Source organism: Python bivittatus, unplaced genomic scaffold, assembly GCF_059951505.1.
Source record: "Python bivittatus isolate LINGU-HERP-01145 unplaced genomic scaffold, Pbiv_v1 ctg000580_np1212, whole genome shotgun sequence".
Classification (NCBI taxonomy): Eukaryota; Metazoa; Chordata; class Lepidosauria; order Squamata; family Pythonidae; genus Python; species Python bivittatus.
Window position 1 is genome coordinate 17,926,788 of NW_028277087.1, and position 20,659 is coordinate 17,947,446.

At 40.6% G+C, this 20,659-nt stretch overlaps 1 protein-coding gene across 2 annotated transcripts; it reads left to right on the forward strand.

The window, feature by feature from the left end:
• Positions 1-5,209: 5,209 nt before the first annotated feature.
• CCDC198 (coiled-coil domain containing 198) lies at positions 5,210-19,137 on the forward strand. 2 transcript variants are annotated; one of them, XM_015891552.3, is made up of 7 exons: positions 5,210-5,460; positions 5,636-5,865; positions 9,456-9,574; positions 12,431-12,517; positions 14,040-14,129; positions 14,706-14,868; positions 16,257-19,137. In XM_015891552.3, exons 2-7 carry the CDS (start codon positions 5,655-5,657, stop codon positions 16,511-16,513), a joined length of 927 nt encoding a protein of 308 aa, XP_015747038.2. In that variant the 5' UTR covers positions 5,210-5,460; positions 5,636-5,654; the 3' UTR covers positions 16,514-19,137. The 2 variants fall into 2 exon arrangements, with proteins under 2 accessions (XP_015747038.2, XP_088005817.1); XM_088149691.1 differs by lacking the exon at positions 16,257-19,137 and adding an exon at positions 16,041-16,248.
• The last annotated feature ends 1,522 nt before the right edge of the window (positions 19,138-20,659 follow it).

Consider the following 20,659-nt stretch of genomic DNA (forward strand, 5'->3'; position numbering starts at 1 on the left):
ATTGCATTGATACAAATAATTTCACATCTCATTTGGACCACTGTCAGAAGAGGTTCAAAGTTGCACAACTGTTGGGTGGAAGACCACCTGGACAAAGGAGAAGGAAATAACTATGCATAGCCCCTTAATGACAGGTTGCATGAAACATTCTCAATTATTCCAAGGTACTAATTCAGCCTCAGCTGTGGAAAGTCACTGGGTGACTTTGGGACAGTCGCTCCCAATTCAACTTGCCTCACAGGATTACTGTTTTGGGGGGGAAATGGAGGAGGGACTGCTATGTATATATCTTGAGCTCCTTGCACAAATAAAATAAACTAATCTCAGTAGTGGAAATTTGGTATAGCTTGGAAAGCTTACATTTTGGAGTCTTTACTTCAGGGTTTCTGAACCTTAGCAACTTTAAGAGGTGTGGACTTCAACTCCCAGAGTTCCCCTGCCAGCCTGCTGACTTGAGAATTCTGGGAGTTGAAGTCCACACCTCTTAAAGCTGCTAAGGTTCAGAAACCCTGCTTTACATTATAGATAATTTCAGACTTTCAGAACAACAGCAACAAAAACCTTGCAACAGGGTCCGCACTCTTACTTGTTTCATAGAATATTTCTGTTTCTTTAAATCTCCCATTTTTAACTGAGAAATATTCAATATGTTTCCAGCACCAAACCTATTGATAAATGCAGTGGTAGAGAACGGAGCCTGGGTAATAAAGGAATACCGAGCCACCTGTGGCACCGTCTGTGCACATGATACCAGGCAATCTGATGGCAGGCAGAAGACCTTCGTGTGTATTCATTTGGGGGGTTGCTGTGCTGATGGCAAGGCTGAAATTGCAAAAAGGGAGTGTTAGCATTTGGGGGCAAGTAGCAAATACTGTTTTGTTTTAATTTCTTTCTTTTTGCAGCTGCATTAAACCTAAAAAAGGGGGCACATTTCTTTGTCTTCTCCCCAAACAGTGGGAAATCAGACCTTGTTCCTCAATGGTTTGCTGTTGACGTGTGTTGCAATTTCTTAGGTGCTGGAGAAACCACAAAAATGGAGTTGGGATAAGATGCATTCTGGAAGCCAGGGTTTGTCCATCCCTGCGGCATTTTATACACCCCGGGAGACCCTGCCAGCATCTCCAGGAAAGCTCCAGGTTATTGCTGGAGCCAGTTCCTGCAGTCTTACCAGGCTAAGCTCAGACCGAGACTGATTTGCCCCATACGTGAGGAAAAAACCAGACAGCTTCTCTTATGCAGGCAAAACTCAATCATCTAGAAGTGCAGAAATCTGCTAACTTAATTTTTTGTCAGACAAAACTGCCTCTGGGCTCTAAGAATAGGAAGAAGAGAAAAGGAAAATGCAGTTTGACAAATGAAGCAGCTGCCAGATTACATTCTTCAGCACGTAAGGGACGATCAGCCTCCCTCTGAAAACAAAACAAAACGTGTCGCGAATAATGCAAGCTTGAGAACTATCCCAGAACTTAATGCATTTCTGAAAACGCAGGAAATAAGCCATCGCAAGAGCAACTCTCTTGCACAGGAATGAACGTGCAACCATTTATTGTTGTTGAAATGAATCTTCTCTTAGAGCACGCTATTGATGAGGTTGAGCTTAAAAGGAAAGACCCAGTGAAGTCTAAGATGCCTCACAAGGTGCCTTCTAATCTCCAAACCACAAGATTTACATCAGAGCTATTTCATCAGTCTCTTATCATGACACATTATGTATAGCTGCTACAGCAGCATCCTTAACACCTGATATGAACGCTGAAGGAAACAGTCTCAATAGCTTGCAAAACCAACCATCTATACATCATTATTTGATCACAGCATAGAGATTAGGAAATGCGCAAGGGTGCTGGGTGTGCAACTCCATGGCCTGGTCCTCCAGGGGAGGCTATGGCAGGTAAGGAAAACTGGAATCCTGCAAATAGATTCAGTGCCTTATGTCCTCATCCCCATCAGGCAACCAACTGCTGAAATTCAAGGTTGTCTCCTGTCCTGGATCACTTTCCAGTTGCCACTTTTTAAACCTTCCTATAATAAATAATTGCACATTTAAGTTTATTTTTGATAGTTGAAACAACTTGATTATTATCTCTGATGAGTTAGTGTTTGCTGCCACGGGATGAGCAGCTAATGCTGATCAGGGCGTTGCATGGCTGAGGGAGGGTTTGGACCTGAGTCCTAAATCCTCTTGCTTCCAACCCAACACTGATCACTACAGTGGCTGTATTTACACAGTCTGCAAAGCCATGATGTGGTTTGCTAGTATATGGTGTAGTGTGTTGTGTGTCCCAACCATTATGGTATAATTATGGCTTATGTTGTACGTAAACCTAGCTAAATGTGGTCATTCAGCAAGCCATGATTAAACAGGCTCTGGCTTAATGTTGTTCAAGAGGTGAATGAAAGGATTTCAGCATTTAAATGGCAAGGGCAGAGGGAAGGATGTACGTACAGCATTGGCTGTAGGATCAGGGTTCCTGACTTGATGCGATACTCACTTTGAAGTCAACCCTACAAAATCCTGCAGGACATAATTCAAAACAGACATAGGATTGAACTTTCAGCCTTGGATTATCAATATTAAGCAGTTAATTGGTTTGCTGCGTTGTAGGAGGAGAGCCATGTTAGCCTATTATTTTCTGACTAACAAATTTTATTAAAACGCATAAGCTATTATGAGTCATAAAAGTTTATGACTTTTAATAAAATTTGTTAGTTGGAAAAAACTAACTTCCAGAATCAGATTTCAGGCTGTAAAGAGAACAATCTTTTATGAACAATCATGCAGAAAAAGAACAGGCATTGCTTTTATGTCAAACACATCTGAGAGAAAATACTTAGTCCTTCACAATGAAACCCTTCAAAACAACCATGTAAAGCTGGGTGTTTTAAGCTCATACACACTGCTTAAAAGCATGCTGAAAGCTCTTGATCTTATGGTAGAAACAGTCCATTTTGGGGCCCAGCATGCTAGGGGTCTTATACCTTCCTTCTAAGACAGTCTCCACACACAGCATCCCCATAGTCTTTTCAGGCCCTCTTTTCCCACCTCCAGGAAGACCCCTTGTCTGCCTCCACTCACAAGCAATAATCTCCACTCAGCTGGGAACGGAGAGTTATCCACAGAGTCACTGTTTTGCAGTATAATCATAAAGTCTATGAAGCATGAAGAGAGTTTTCATGTGGGTGAGTAACCTGTATTGGGAAAAGTCAGTCAGAGTGATGCTGTTCATTACTGCCCTTTGCAGAAGGGCTAAAGTGATCACTCCTGGCCCTCCCTAACCAACAGCACTGGAACTATGGGGGAGTAGCAAAAGTGCCGGAGAAACAATAGATCCAGTGCAGGTTTATGATGGGGACTGGGGCTGATGGAACACAGAAAGCATCCTGAGACCAGAAGTGATCATTTGTCTAGTTCAGAGCCAGGCCCTATCCAATATAACTCCCTTGGTGCCCACCACGCTCTCTGTGTAATCTGACTTTTGAAAAGATTCCTTAAGCCTAAAAAAGAACTTAAACAGAAAGCTGGCATATGTAAAACTATGCATCAGACTTTAGTATCTCTTCTTTTTCAAGAATGCCTTTGGACCTCACAAGGATTCCCTGCATTAATAGCGATCTGGAACTCATTCATCACTTAGTAAATAGGTGCTTTGTGAAGAACCAGCCCATCAAGGCAGGTACTCTGTGAATGCACCCATCACATGTGCTCATAATTCAAAAGATGTCCCCAAATGAAAAAGAGTGCCTATTCATGATCTAATGCAAAGTTTGGGGTGTACTACCAGTTTTATTTTTTTGTTTAGCCCCTGAAGACAGCAAAGAATTATGTTTTGGCTCACGGTTTTTGAAAGATTGTACACTTGGAGGTTTTAAAGGGCTACTTCGATTTGATTTTAGCCAACATCAAAGTTTGGTAACTTTGGGGTCGCATATGGTCCACAACCCTATTTTTGTAGCCCCCAGAGCAAACCCAGATTTTACCAGTTAAATTCAGTGGCAACCACTGATTTTCAGCTGTGTGATTTTTCATGTTTTGAGAATAAAATAAGTACATCAAGTCTCTATGAGGCTTAACAAACTTTGCAGATCATTTAATACTTGCTGGAAAGCTGGCACAAGATGCAGGACTAGTGGACTTTGGCTTCAAACAGCAAGGGGCTTCAGATGTTCTTCAGCTGGAGTGCATCCTCCTAGACAGGTTTCTAGCCCATAGGATTTGCTTTTTAGTTTCACTAGAATCAAAAGAATCACCTACTGGAACCCAGGGCAAAAATGTACGCTTAAAGTTACACCATTTTGAGTCCAATAATGGGTGCTATTAGAACCATGTGTTATGGGAATTACAGCCCTGAATCTGTCAAAGACACCTCTTTTAAGGTAGCAGTGCCATGACCCACCTGCCAGAGTTTCTGAGTGGCTGAAACGGCAATAGTGGAATCATGTATATTTCCTGTGTAGGGTTTACAAAGCATCAGAAACTGTCAGACAAAAGTAAGCTAGATCAAGAGCCAAATATTCCCTATTAGTTGTAAGCATGTCCATAAGTCACTCCAGGAGTCAATGAGAAGTGAACCATCAAGCAGTATAAGGATCCAAGGCAAACATCTGAAACCAGACCATCAAGGGGAAGAGGTCCAGCAATTTAGAAAGAAGTCCATGTAGCAGAAGAGACCCTGACATTTTTAGTTCTGGCTACTAGAATCTGAGACAAAACTCTTGAAAAACCCAAATCCTATTCACTAGAGCATCTATAAAGCAACTCTCCTTTTGAGTAAGACCTTACTCAAGGTCTTACTCAAGAAAGCCTGTTTCTACAGTCACTATCTATGTATGTACTATTTGGATTTCTCATTTTTAAAGCATGTAAACCAAACATGGCACTCCAAGATAGAAGGGTCATGGTAGAAGCAACCACTGTATCAGGCTGTTTGGGATTAACTATGCCTTGGTGAAAAGAAAGAAGGGAATGTTCTCAAATTCCTGTTCTGTGATTTTTTACACTGAACTCTCAGAGAACCTGGGGCTAATTTAATATTCAGGTTAGGTAAGCCAGAAACTCATTCTTTCCTTTGAGGAAGCTCCCAGACCAGGTCAATGTTTAACTGGATTCACCAAGTGTGGTGATGGGAAAAGTTTATAACGGCATTCCCATGGCAACTGGTGGCCTTTGGCTCTTGATAAATGTGTGTTTGTGCACATGCGCACATATGCATGTGTGTATGTTCGGAAAGAAAAATGCCACTGGAAGACTATGTTAGGATATGTTGGGAATCCAGATTCAGCTCAAAAAGCTACTAAAGAAATCCACAGGAAAGAATACCAAAGCTGTTTTCTCCTCTTCTGATGCCCTTGTCTTCCTAAGGAGATATCTTGAACTTGGTTCTGTGCTTTGTACTTTCCCTGATTTAAAGGACAGACCTTCAGAACTGATGCCTGCATAACAAAATGTTCTCCGGCTTTGAGGTTGGTCTTTCTCAGCACTATCTCTTTCTGAGGACTGCATTTTGTTATTTTTGAGGCTGGGGATGGACTCTATCACTCTGTGTGTGTGTGTGTGTGTGTGTGTGTGTGTGTGTGTTTAATAACTCCAAGATTGGGCTTCATCTTTCTTTCTTCTTTCTCTTCTGGTGGAAAACAGCTCAGCCAAACTCAGGAAGATGGGCCTGAATTCCTCCAAGGCTCGTAGGAAGGTCACCAAAGTGACCCCCATGCCAAGCAAAGAACGAGAACCCAAACAGCCTGGCAGCGTGACAGTATATTCCTTCCAGACCCCGCCGAGCTCATTTGTCTCCCCACCAGGGAGAAACCCAGTTTTGGAAAGGCAACTTCCACCTTTGCGAGAGATGTGGTATGGAAGATATCCCACAGGTAACCCTAAACTTTCCTTTTATCTTTTTAAAACAGGATGTGATGTACGTTTTTAAAAAGTTCCACTGACTTCAAGGCCTTCTTTGGTCTTTTCTTCCCCCACCCCTTCCCCGTTATCTAAAATGTGACGTTATACTTTTGGAATTGTAACTAGAACTTAAAATGTTTGAAGTGGCTGGATTGCACCATCACTTCTTACACTTCATCATTCCACGTAGCGTTCATAGATATGTTTTCAAACCATATCTGAATGCAACCAAATGCAAGTGTAATAAGGGCTCTTTGCAAAGAGATTGAGATTTATAAGTCATGCAGGGATGGAAACCCATTATGAGATGGTTTCTCTTCCATGAGAATGGCACACCGGTACCAGCAAACTTCAGGTGGGTCTGTTCTTTTCCAGTGTTTACTTGACCCTGATTATCTGAACTATTCTATCACATATATGTTCTCATCTCTTGGCTGGACAATCAGTATTCTCTAACTGAGGTACCCTCTAGACCAGTGTGTGGAATCAAAACGCAGGACACAAATGCAGAATAATCAAGGCTTCACTGCAGTGTTTATTGAGCAGTACGTACTGGAGGGGGACCCCACCAGAAGTTAGTGGGAGGCACTCCCCTACAGGCAAAATGGATTCTCTGATATTTATACAGTTCTTCAAAAAGGGGAAAGGAAAAAGAACATATACGCATACATATTCATATGATGATGCAGGCATACCTAAATAAGCAATAATTCTCAAGTTACTCTCTGCCCCTCTGTTATCTGTTAACTGCTAGTAAAACAATAGTGTCACAGAGGAGAAGAAACAAATTAGTTCAAGGTGCCAAATGCCAAGAAGAAGGCATCCTCCCTCAGGGCAGATGCCTAGGTTGCTATGGGGATGTTTGTGATAAGGAGTTTACAACCGGCCTGGTTCACATCAGCTTCAAGGATGCTTCCACATGCCTTTATGTTTCAATCTTATTAAGGCAATCCCATTCACCTGAGGCCTCTAAAAACGTGTCTTTTCACCCAAAGATTCACCCAAAGATATATTTTTCTCACAAGTGTTTCTCAACCTTAGTAACTTTAAGATGAGTGGACTTCAACTCCCAGAATTCCCCAGCCAGCCATGCTGGCTGGGGAATTCTGGGAGTTGAAGTCCACTCATCTTCAAGTGGCCAAGGTTGAGAAACACTGCTCTAGATGTATGAACTTTGACTCCTAGAATTCACATGCTTGCCAAGAAATTCTGAGCACTGAAATCTCCATCTCTGAAGGGATGAGGAACTGCCATTCAGTTGTGCTTTTATTTGTCTCCGTGCAATTATCAATTCTATGCCCTGTAGATACTTTCTGCAGAACCAGCGCCTATACATGACTTTTCTCTCCTAGGCTGCAGATGTGCAACCCACTTCCAGTGCACAGAGGAAGTGACTTGCACACAAGGTGTCTTCTATCTTTAGCTTTCCACTTTGCCACTGTCTGTTCTCAGGGCTACTGTCCACTTCTGCTCACTGTTCCATGAGTGCCACTCCCTCACATGCACAGACATTTGTATGCAACCTAGAATTGTGAAAATAGATGGCATAATAATGTTTGTAAATAAATAGTAAACACAGGATCACATATATCGTCCAATCTTTTTCTAGTGGTTACTTTTCCCTAATATTCCATTTCTATGCCCATTTCTATGGTTGTAAATGTTTAAATTCTTGAAACAGGTTCACATACATTGGGAGGTATGTTTGCATACAAATACAGGCCAAATAATTTTATTTCCTGTTCTTATTCACCAACCCATTTGGCTGTTAGCAGAGTTTACCTGACGTTGCACATATGCCTTTTAAACATAGTCTTATTTTAACAAACATGAGGACTAGCCACTTTCTTCTTTGTTTTCTTTAATTTAGAGTGTTTCCCCTTTATGAAACTCACAAATGAAAAAATACTCAAAGGTAATAACTTCATTATTAAATTTAATTTTAATTTTTACAATTAAAATATTATCATTATTAACAATATACCATAAAAGTGTTTTAAAAAGGAAAAAGAAAATCTTTGGAGTTGAATTTTGCCATCATTACTACATGTTATGGCTTTTCCATGTTGAGTGGTATTGCTATTAATATTTAATTGCTGACAAACAAACACATTTGGCTGCAAAGGAAAAACATAAAGAGACATCACAGGCAGCATGTCCCTTTCAAAAATTATTGAAGCCAAAATGGGAGCATATGCAGCAATATCAAAACTGACAGCAGATATTCATAATAAAAGTTTAACCAAGCAAGAATGGGTCCCTTAGATACGACACAGCAAGGCAAATTCAGACATTTGGAATACAGTTTTTAGGAAAAGAATTAAGAGACCGGTTAAAAACCGGTTAAGATGACTTAACCAGTGTTTTTCCAATTTGACAACTTTAAGATATGTGGACTTCAACTCCCAGAAATCCCCAGCCAGCAAAAAAAGGTCAGATGGACCAAGAAGCCTGTCGAGCACTAAAGAAGGTGTTTGTGGACACATTGCCCCATCACTGATCACTGCTCTGGAATAAGGACTTAAGATCCTCTTGAAATAAGGCGCTGAGTAAAGATTCCCAGGGCTCAGAGTTTAACAAGAGGTTTGAATATTGGAACTTCCTTTTCAAGGGGAAAGACCAATTCTTAAGAGGAGAAACTAAAAAAAAACAAGGAACTGGGCCATCGTAGGCCTTGTTTGTTAATTTACCTTCTGCTTGGCTGTTGTGAAAACAAAAGGCTGCACCAGTTGGAGCTCTGGTCCAACTGGCTTCTGGATCAGACTGCAAACAGAATCTTGATTGATTGATTGATTGATTGATTGATTAATGTGATGTGATTTCTAACTTGCCTTTCTACCCTAGAAAGTATTCAAGGCATCTGACAGATCCAGCAGTTATATTTTCTGAGTGTTTATGTAATAGTCTTGTCTCTATTATCCATTTCATACCTATACCATGAGAAGATAAACCTTTTTTCCCAAAGATCATAATAATGTGACTCTCTCTGGATCCCCCCCCCCTTTCTGGATAATCTAGCAGCAGATTGCTCTCTTCTAAAGATGAAAGGAAATGTACCTCCACTTCAAGTGGAGACACAAGTTGGAAGACTGCAGAGAATACAAATGAGTTCCGGGCATTTAGCAACAGATCCTGAATTGTTTTATAACAGCCCAAGCACTTGCACAAACATCTGGGTTTGATGAAAAAGATAAAAAATGGATTCTGTTGTGTACAATGGAAAAGTTATTTCCTGCAGAACGCAGTTTGTAATTCTTTTGCAGCCGTTTTCTTGCACTAATTCTGCTGAAGCGCCAGTTTTGTGAGTGTCCTGGACAGTGTCTGTCATGAACCTCTGCTTTGCGCAGTCACAAAAGGGGCCCTTGAATTTTGGAGTGACAAGAAGGATGTAATTCCTTCCAACCATTCCTTGTTTCTATCAATAAAATCTAAAGGAAAGGTAAAAATGTGAGCTGGGTTCCCCATTCATTCCCCATTTCAAAAACATCAAATAATCATAATAAAGAGATGACCAATTTTGCATAATCAGCTCAGATTTTTAAAATGCTTCCTTTCCTTCAAGTGCCCAGGCCAAATCTGTTAGACCACACACGAGGAGGAGGAGGAGGAGGAGGAGGAGGAGGAGGAGGAGGAGGAGGAGAGGCAAGCATCATCAAGCAACATCCACCTCGAAGGCTTCAGGTAAGATACCTCCTGGAAGACTCTTCAGTAGCCTCTTGAGGTTCTTCTGATCCAGAAACCAGCCTTCCTTAACCTGGGAGGCCCCAGTTCAATGGGTGGAAGATATACCAAAATTAAACTACACTTGGGAAAGTTGCATGCAAAAAGACTAATCAAGTATAGATACTCCTATGTGAGGGTAAGTTGTATATAATTATGAATGCAGATTTGATGGATATTTTCGAGATGGAGCATATTCAAACATCAATATCAGTGATACTGATATGGACTTCCTTCTGTTACATGCTGAGGCTGAATTTAAATTGCCAACATCTTGTCTCTTCAAGCCATATCAGAAAATTCCAGTGAGAAACATCCATTCCCCAAGGAATTCTTGTTAGTGTTCTTCAATTTGCTAAGATCTCTTTGAAGGCCTCCCTCCCTCTTCACTCTTCATCCATCCCCTCCAGCACTCTTTTCTTGTTGAGAATTCTTTATGAGATCCTGCTAGATGCATCTTGCTAGCTTGTTGATTCTTTTTGCGTGGCCTAGTTTTGCAAGGTTTGAAAGCTTCAGCAAACAGTAAGATTAAAGGAAATGGCAAGAGGTGTTTCCTGAGGAACCTTCCATTCTGAACCTCTGGCAAAATACGAAGGCTCTGAATGGAAGCTAGCAAATTGGTCAAAAAGGAGAGAGGAAACATACCTTCAGATGCACCAGTGAAAGGTGTCCCAGTGTGTAAATCCACATTGGCACTTAGAAGCTGGAGTGAAGAAGTCTTCTCTGATGAGATCAAGATCTGTGTTGCATTCTTAAGGATGCTATGTTCTATCCAGGTCTGTAATTTTTATCCAGAGGATTCACTGATCTCGTACTTTATTCATTTCACTTCATGTCTATATTGCTCAGCTTCTTCCTCCCAGATAAGCCCCAAATAGTTTACACAAGGGAAAAAACAAAGCCTAAATAAATAAACCAACAATTCTTTAAACTAATCTATAAAGTGGGCTTGGACTGAACAGTATTTAAACAAGAGAACTATCCTGTGTCATGCAGAAGACCTGGTCATCTTATGGTAGAGCATAAAACGAGAAATATCAGTGAAGATTTGAGGAGTCCTTTAAATGCTGTCTTCAGCCCACCGCACGAGGCCTCATGTTTTTTTGTCTCTGTGTGTCTTCATCAGATATTGCAATGGGAACTTGGACAGGATCTGTGCAGGTGGCCAAAAAGCTTGCAAGATCTCTATGTTCTTGCATGAAATCTTACAATTTTTTTAGCCATTTTGTTTTTCTTTTAAATTAAACAGTTATTTTTGCATTTTGGTACCATCAGTTGTGCATAATTGCATGATGCCGTCTGTCAGCTGAGAAGATTGTGACCTCTGTGCCTCCTCCCTTTTGCACATTAACAGCATTTGCAGAGTTTAAAGAAATGTTTAGCTTTATAGTGTTACTGGCTGCCACCTAGTGACTGTACCTTGATTAGTAATGATTCTTAAAAATGCAAAAGGCAGAAGCTTGTCCATTGAGAAGAATCCCACTGAATACTGTGGGATATATTTTGGAGTCAATGTGCTTATAAGTGTGCTGTAACATTTCTTTTGATTTTTCTTATTTACTGCATGTCCTTAAATCTGTAGGATTTATCCCCTGTGTAGAATAGAATGTGAAAGACACATTTTCATCCACAAGAACATAGTTTTTCTTCCGTATAACACCTTGCAATTTGTCTGGGTAAATAAATATAGGTTGAACATGCAGTCCTTCAAAAGGTTACTGGAAAAATAGACCCACAAAGAGAAATGGCTGCCTGGCCAGATAGTCCATACCAGGCTAACTGGCACTGAATACCAAACTACGTGAGAAGAGCTTTAAATAATCTACTCTAGGTCATACCTGGTCAGTGCCTTGTCTGATGGCAGAAACACTGAAAATTCCTGTGTCAGACTGCCAAAACATCATTGCAATTTCTTGTTACAAGCTCTGCCCCTCTTAAGTGTCCATGAGATATCATGATGCATATAGAAAAGGGGTCTCTCCCCACTCCCACCCCCATTCTGTGGACACCACTACTTGTGAAACCTTGTAAAGGTGTCACAAATTGTTATAACTGCTCCCAAGATTAAAAAGAATTCCCCCACGGAACCTTCTGGGAACACCTACGGAGGTGAATGCCCTTGGGAATGAAGTCCAGTTATTACTCATGAGACTTTCCTGGAAAGAATTTATGTTGAGGACGGTATTTAATTTCTGAAATATATGAGATCAGGCCATGTAAAAAGGGGTAGAGCTTTGATCACATGGTTGTAGACACTGTCTTGACTTTTTTGACACCACCCCCATGGACACCCTGAATGAGACCCTGAAGGCATCTCCTCTCTCTTTAGATTGTTTTGATCAAAGCAGCATCAATGCACCTGTAATAAATACATAAATATAAGTAAATTTTAAAACAACAACAAAACAGCACACTTGCATCAGCATCGGGCATGCTGAAAAGCAGCGTGGTCGTCCCAGGAAGTATGAAGAAAGAGTTTTCAAGTCTTCAAAGGTTCTGAGGCCACCACGTACATATTAGGGGGAAAAAGTACAACCTCTTTCTGCCCCCCAGATTTAGAAATGTATGGAAATCTCATGGATTGCAAATCTGCTCCCCAAGGGGATATTTAAACAGACTCATCCTACTCTGCTCTGCTCATCCATCCTCTGAAGGGGGTTCTGAACAAGCCACTGGCATCTACTGCATGAACGGGCAGCTGGCATGGTGGCAGAAGCATGCAAACAGATGCTGGCCTCGGTCACGGGCATCACATTAGCTTGGGTCACTCCTCTAGGAATTCCAGAGTGCTGTTCTACTCTTCTCTTGGCTTTGCAGAAATTGGAGCCATTTATTCTGGCAGAAAACAGCCCTGCAGACAAATACTTGAATCTGCCAGGTGGGACCGTGACACGGAAGGAAAAGGTAAATATTCAGAGAAAATTGGGGATACAAGAATTGATTTATGAAATAAAGACAGATGAGTTTGGAATTCAGCGCCCTTCTAAAAATGTTAGGCATGACTCCTCTTCCGTCTGCTCCTTCTTCTGCCTCTTCCTCCACCATACAAAGAAAAACAGTTTTGTGATCTCATTTAGGTTGGTAGGGACCAATATGATTACGTTTTCTGCTAAACTGAACATGTTCGGTTTGTTGCTTGTTTTTTTTTTTAATTCATGCTTGATACACAGGCCATTTACCCATTAGTGACCTATAGCATCACCCAACCATTGCTGAAGTAATTTAAAGCCTGCCTTTACTACAGTTATTTTTGAACTACAATTGAATGACTCTAAAAATTGCTATCAGTTGCTAGTGGTGACACCTCCTTACTGGAGAATGGAGCTAATTAGCCTGCAGGGCTGTCACATTAAGAAAGTATAACTGCTTCGTCAATGGAGCATATTGTTCCCAACATCTGGATGAACTGGTATTCAACTTCTATAATTTCTAAACAATACAACTGTGGAAGTATTTCCATGTTGTTAGTTTGCAAACATGTTGTCAACTTGCTTTCATGCTCTGCTACTTTGCTTCTAAAGCAACTTACTCCATCCTGGGCCCTTTCTGGTGTTTAAGTTTACAATTTCTATCAGTTCGGCCATGTGGCTAATGCTCAGGGATCATGGGAATTTCCGTCAAATTAGCTCAGAGAACCCCAAGGACTCCACAGTTCAACCCTGAGCTACACATATTCGCCTCTATTGGCAGCTAGAGAGAGTCAGGTTACAGGAAGTCTGGAGTGAAATTGATTTGAGTACTTATCCCCAATTTACTATCCTCCAAATGTGAGGGATTGAAAATCCAGATGTGTTGGCCATATAAATTGAAGAGGACGTTGTATTGGGGCAACCAGGCTAGAAAAATGTCTGAACTCTTTGACTGCCTTTTGTTCACTTCCTGTATTCCATTCTAGGTGTCTATGGGTGGGGGTCAAAAAAGTCAAGATGGTGGCCACAATGGCACAGTTGAAGTCCTGTCCCTTTTTCTGTGTATTGTACATGTGGTGCACATAAAAGAGGATGTGGCTTGGTTGCCATCTTGACTTTCTTGACCTTGCCTATGGATGCTTTTTTATTCCACTGCAAAAGCTTGCTTGCTAAATTTCAGTTTGATGTAACACAAGTCCTTCTCTGCATCTTCCCCAAATGATCTATGTTTACATCTGTTGGTAAAGATTCTGTGATTTTAAGTAGCCTAAAAGAAAACAAGTGAAGACTGTTACAGTGTCATTGGCAATTAGGTGATCAGATTTGGGCTACCAAAATCCAGATGATACCAGAGTTCTGTCATCTGGCGGTTGTCAGGATTTTGGTAGCCCAGATCCCTTAGTTTACAAGGATCCTTTTATGAACTAGACAACTGTTCTCAGAAGAGTGATGCAACCCTGGCTTTGTTTCATAATTTTTTTGTGTGATGTCTTTTAACCCTCTGCTTAACCTGGAAGGAACTAGAGAGAGGAGGGCTAGCTGCTAAGCACCCCACTGGAAGAAGGCAATATTTACTCAAGATGAAGATGCTTGAAATAACAAAAGAGGTAAACCTGAGGTACTTTTACTGGTGCAATACCATTGGAGTATTTAAGGAGAAAAGTGGATGATCAAGTAAATTGAGGGCGTCCATTGGATAGCAAGTTATTGGGGTGCACATTGTAGAAATTTATACTATTGGGGCATGTATAGCAATAGTTATTTGATCTGTTTAGTCATAGAGCTGGAACCATATTAAACTTATGTTATTACGTTAATCATATGAAGCTTATTCATTTGTGTAGCAATTAAATGTGCATATCTGTTAAAACTGTATTTCTCCATCGACTTTTATTTATTTCTTAAAGAAATTATATGAATAACTGCAATTTAGTACTTTTACTTACTTTAAGATATTTTGGAGTATATCAACAATGCAAACCTCTTTCATTTTTTAAAAAATAAGCTACTGGTAATGATTTTTCACCAAGAATCCTCAGAACTCTAGGATTTTTTTTTTAGGGTGATAAAAATTCTGATGGCATTTTTGAAAACCAGTTTCTTTCAGAGAGAGGAATATCCGTTAAGCCGGTTTTGAGACCGTGGTGTATCTGCAACTCATAAGGAATTATTTATCAATTCAGGCAGAACTGAAGAGGCGTCTGCAACAGGAGGCTAGGCTTAATAAGCCAAAACTAAGGGATCTTCATTTGCTGGGCACTTTTGAGCATATGCAGGGAACTCGAAGCTCTGATGATGAAGAGCTACACTGTACTGAGCATGACCAAATATTCAACAGAAGCTGTGGTAAGTACCATCAAGACAACCAATTTTCAGGCAAATGCTAATGCTGCTACATGGTTAAGGTGACTCCTAACCTTTTAATCTCTACATCAGCACCATCTCTGTTTCATAGTTTCCTTCTCAGAACTCATAAATCCATCTAAGATTTGCTGCAGTTTCCTTGTCATCTTCTTGCACCGCATGCCAGAGATACAGGCCAATATACTTAAATATGACATCATCCAACTCTGAAATGAGGATATTGATTCTGGTAACCTAACTGGCTCATCAAATGATGCAAGGGGATGTCAAAACAAGAGGTGCTGGAGAGTTCCTCTACAAATATAATCAGAAGAGGAAATATACATTTTTAACTGGGATGAAATAATTCTAAGGATACAGCCGTGGAAGCATTGTTTCTAGATTGCAGCGGGCTTACAGATTGTATGCTGATTGGCTTCCAGTATGTTTCAGATGACATAAAGTCCTGAGCCACTTGTATGGTACAGGATCAGGGATGTTGTAAAATTTGTACCATGCCAGAGGTTTTAGAAATCCTAGGAATGAAGCATCTCCATTCCAGATGCCATATTCCATTTCTGAATGGTAACAACAAAGAATCAATTCATTTCTATCTGTGACAAAATGTTAGCATAGAATACTCAGGTCAAAAAATGCCTAAGAATTGGTCATAGGCACGTGCTCCAGATTAGTTTGTCCCACTAACTGTATAGTAATCATTTCCGGAGATACACCTTGGGATGATCACTTGATTGTAGAAAATTTTCTTCCATTGGCTCTTCCTAAGTGGAAATGGAAATCTGCCTTTTCTCCTGTTGTGCTCGTTCCACAAAAGAAGCCAAGAATGAATTTTGTGATACTTCAAAGGCTAACAAATTAATCTTGGCTAATTTTGTCACAAAAGACTAAAATAGCCACTCATACATTGAAGGAAAATCTTGCCATTTTGACTCTGAAGACTGTCACCTTGGGGGGAAGCCAAAGTGCATTATATGCAAGTGCAGTATATTAAAGGTAGGCAATGTGATTTCAGACCTCAAATGTGACAGTGGAACTCCTATGTGTCTCCTAGGGTTCCTGCTCCCCTAATCTGTTAAAATATTTTATAATAAAAAAAATTTGACTGATGTAATCCAAACCAAAGCACCAACCTCTAGCATTTTATTTATTTGCAGGAATGCTGTGGGGCCAACCTGATCTCCTTCAGAGAATTTGGACCCTAACTCTCATAATCCCTGACCAGTATGGCCAATGCTATCTATGGATTATGGTATCTGAGGTGCTAGGTTGGGGCTAAGCTAGACAAAATGGCATAGATCCAAGGTTGCTAATGCATCATAGTTCTTCTTGTGTTTGTACAATAGTGGAGCCTCCTTTGCTTGTTTTATTAGGAGATTTGTGGCATAGAGAATTTCTTAAAGAGCGTGGGTCACCTAAATCCCATCTGGACCAGAGGGACAAAGTGGAGACATGGCTGTTGAAGCAACAAGCGACAGCAGAATCATCTTCAGATGCTTCAAGCAATGACTCCAATAACTGGAAAGATGACAGTGACAACTTTAGGAAACCTTATCGGAGACCTGCTTTAGTGAGAACTAAGACAGAAAGGATTACCCTTTTTGATGATTTTTTTGATAAGGAGCTTTAAATTTAAATAAGGCATGTATAAGACCGTCTTTTAGAGATGGTGTCCTGGCATATATTGCCTTCCATTTGTAATTCTTCCGTATTTATCTATCTATCCATTCATATTTGTTCTTGCCTTATGCATTCTGTAAAACAGGAGAAAACAGAGTATGCCATTGGGGTCAATAGCCAGCCTGCATTCACAGTACTGAAGCCCCCCTCTAGTCTAAATGCTAGTCAGCATTTGAGTTTGAATACACACCTTTTCTCAGGCATGGGCTTTAACACTTAGGCTTTAGCACAGATTCTCAGGAGATTTCCCTCAGCTTCTTCTTCTTGTAGAGAAAAAATTATTTGTTCTTTTAAAAGAAGAAAGAGAACTCCGGGGAAACAGAGCGAGAAGTTTTTGCGTTTGAGCTAGAAAAAGGAGTGGGCTGTACCATCACTCCAACAGCTCTGATAAATAGCTGAAATTACTCCAAGAGGCTGGAGGAATGCAGCAGAGGACTTTTTACTGGGATTCATTTTACAACTTATCTAAGAAATGAAGAAAGAAATATGTAAGTGATTTAAGCAAGAGCTGCATTAAATTCTAATTTCTTTTGCTCTGCGTGCTTATGTCCAATATGCTTTATATTTCTGTTTAAAAAAAATGTTTGTGTTTTATCACAGACTGGAATCATATATCAGGCATGTTCTATATTTCATTCTCTAAGTTCTTGTGATGATGAAGATGATGATGATGATGATGGAATGGAGAAATACTATTTATAGTAGACCAACACAATCTTGTCTATTTGGAGCAATACATTGGCAGTTTAATGTTCTTTTTTTTTTGTTTTACAAATGCTATATCTACTTTCTTCAACATAGACGGTTTGTATTTTGAGTATTTAAAGTTAAAAAAATATATAATATACCTTTAAAAAAAAAGTTTGATTTTGTTTACCACTTGTGAGATTAAGTTATTTCCCAAAAGGGAGAAGAAACTTCTAGTCATGTACCCTTACATACAAACCAAGGAAACTCCATTATAAGAATTATTTAATTCCCTTCCTATCACAGGTTCTTTTGAAACTACAACCAATCAGAATGACCCAGACTCAATACAGACACAAAAGCATTAGAAATTGGGACAATTGGTTTATTTTGCATCCCCTTACAGTGACTTTTTATACAAGGACGTCTTACAAAACAGAATTGTAAATTATGAATGTCTTCAACTGTTATATAAACAAATGTATTACTGCTAGCATTCTATCTGTATATATGCCTTATCCCTATTGTCCTTATCTAGTTGTCCTACTCCTAGATCAATATTCTTAGTGCTAATCCTATATTCTATTGCTTTCTCTATTTTCTGTAGCCTCTATATCTACACTATCCTTTAAAGTCCTCTTTCATATATCATATTACTCTTTTCCATATCTCTGCAATATATTTCTCTATCGCTAACCACTCTATTTCTTTGGTGTGAAATTCTGTATTCCTTTGGTTCTAGTCTCTATATGTTCTTGTTGCTACTCTCTAAAGGTCTTACAGAGTTTACCTTACAGCCCATCTCTCTCTCTCTCTCTCTCTTTGGGTTTCTTTTGCCTTTTCTGCTCTCTTGTAGCCTTCAGTGGCCAGCAAATGAAGTTCTTGCCCCTTTTCAGCATGTTTGCTTTCCCACTGGGATTCTTCACTCTTCCTCTGTGGAATGTCCACTCCTGCTGGGGGAAAAGCACCGACATTCTGCTGGGGTAGAAGAGCATTTGCCTCCTGTGAGTCTGAGGCTGAGGGTGGGGATATGCCTCAAATCCCCCATTTTCCCAACTGCCACCTCCTTTCCTGTTGGCTCCTTTGCAGCACGGCTTTGACTTTCACTGCTGGAGTTTTCGCTTCTGTTTGTCTGTCGTGACGCTTGAGCTACAAAGCTGCAAGAAACGTGCCTTGTCTTCTTCCCTCCACCCGGGCATCTGCACATACTGCTGGGTTGTTGGCAGCTGAGCTGTCCTGATGCTGGGGAAAGGCTGAAAAGGCACGAGAAGGAAGGAGCACAGGTGCTTGCAAGGTGCCCAGGTAGCCCGTCCTTCCACACTTCCCTTTAACTTCTTATTGCCAGCAAGGTAATACAAGTAGTGAAGGCTTATTTCTCTCACACACATTTGTGAGGCACTCCCTGGAAGATGGATGGTAGCAGCAGGAACCATCATGCTAGTACCTCAAGTGGGGCCAAGTTGGACAGATCCAGAGAGCTTCTGGAAGTGGAGATTTAAGAGCACCAGCCTCTTACCCGACTGGTTCAGCCATGCCACTACAGTCACAAAAGGATCTTTTACATTACTTGCTGATTGAGCTAGAGACATCATACTAATTGTTTTTGAGGATGTGCATTCATGTCATCCCGAACTCACTGTGGAAGCAATCTAAATTTGTTCTTAGCTGTTCCAGTGTTTTACATCTCCTTCCAACAAAAATGTTGGCCTATGAATCATCTACAACACCTCATTTGTCATCTTTGTGATGATACAGTCAGGGGCTGGTACTGATCAAGTTCCTCTTGGTTAGTTGAGGCTGCTGCAGGAACACCCCTCACCTTACCCCTCATTTTGGCTTGGGGTGCAGGAAAAAATGGACATCTGTTTTCTGCAAAGCCATCTAGCCATATAAAGTCTGACTCGCTTCCTATAATGCCATTTAGGCATTTCATGGGCTCCTTATATGAACTTCTGATCTGGTCTTCTGGAGGTGTCTGTACCTTTTTTGAAAGACATGTTCAACAGTCTTTCAAAAGACTTTTATATCTGTCCATAAAAAGGAGGAGGAAAAGAAGGCTAGTCAATTTAAACTGGGAAACAGGTATTTTCTGCCACTCCCTATTTTTATTACTTTGAGAAGGGGTCAATGCCGTTTTGCCTAATCTAACACCATTTTGCATATGCCATGGGATACTTTGGGTGCCTCCTGTTGTGGCCATTTGCCACCATTCCTTTGCAACATGTACCAATTTGAAGTATTTTGGAGCCAGGATGAAATTGGTAAGAGTTCTGTCCGTTTCTCCTCCTAGGCAAGTGACCAAAAGACTAATAAACCTGTCTACCAGACTACCATTCTTCTGGATGACTGAGAAAACTCTTCCAAAAGAATCCCCAGCTGACAAGTTGGTGAGATGGAGAATAGTGCAAGACAAAGCAACAGTGAACCTCACAAGCTCCCTCTTGCTTCATTCCACACCCTTCCTCCACCCCGATCCACCGGTTTTTCAGAAGACCGATACACTCACGTTCAACAATATCCCAAGTGGCAGGTTACTGGTGCAAAGCATCTCTACTCCAGTGACCTGTCACTCATGCTAAAGCCTCTGCCCTAGGTAGTCATCTACATTTGCCCAAGCATGTCTTGTTTTCTCCCTCCAGCTGTTGACACTGCTTGGGAGAAGATACAAAGCCAGGGGAATTTATAAATTGCTGGCCTTAAACTGTAGGATCAGGCAAGCATATTTTGCTGCCAACTCAAAGACTGGAGGAATGCTTATTGATGGGGCCATGAGAAACAGCCCAAATAGAATATCTGAAAGTACAATTTATTCACTTGTGATTTGGCTAATGCTGAAAAACTAATCTGATATCGGAAAGGAGCAGATCAGGCCTATGAAGCTGCCTTATATCAGTTTGGGCTGGTACGTGTCTTTCAAACCCAACATTGCTTTGTGATTCTCTAGCCTGATTCCCTATGGAGATTTTCCCCAGCAAAGATACAGGAGATCCTTAAAGCAGAAATGTCAGGACTTAGACCTGCATTGGTTGTAAGTCATGCAAATCATAGGTTCTGTCACCGACTCAAAAAACAAAAGCAAAAACTTTTCCTCAGAAAGTGTAGGCATGACACAATTGACATATGTTGGGATGCTACTATGGATCCTTTTGGAATTGGTGAATGAGATTTAGGACCGATAAACAAATTATATGGTACTGTACTATACATCATGATTTCCTGCCTCATGATGAATTGGGGACTATTGAATGTACATGTTTTAAAGAAGAATGAGGCAAAATAATGGAGAGTTGATCACTCAGACAGTAAGTCATGATCACTGAATCATGAATTAGTTTTGGCAGAGCAGCCAAGAGGAAAGATCTTTTAGAGGCTCTTATTTTTTATTCTTTATGCGCAAGCGCATGCTATA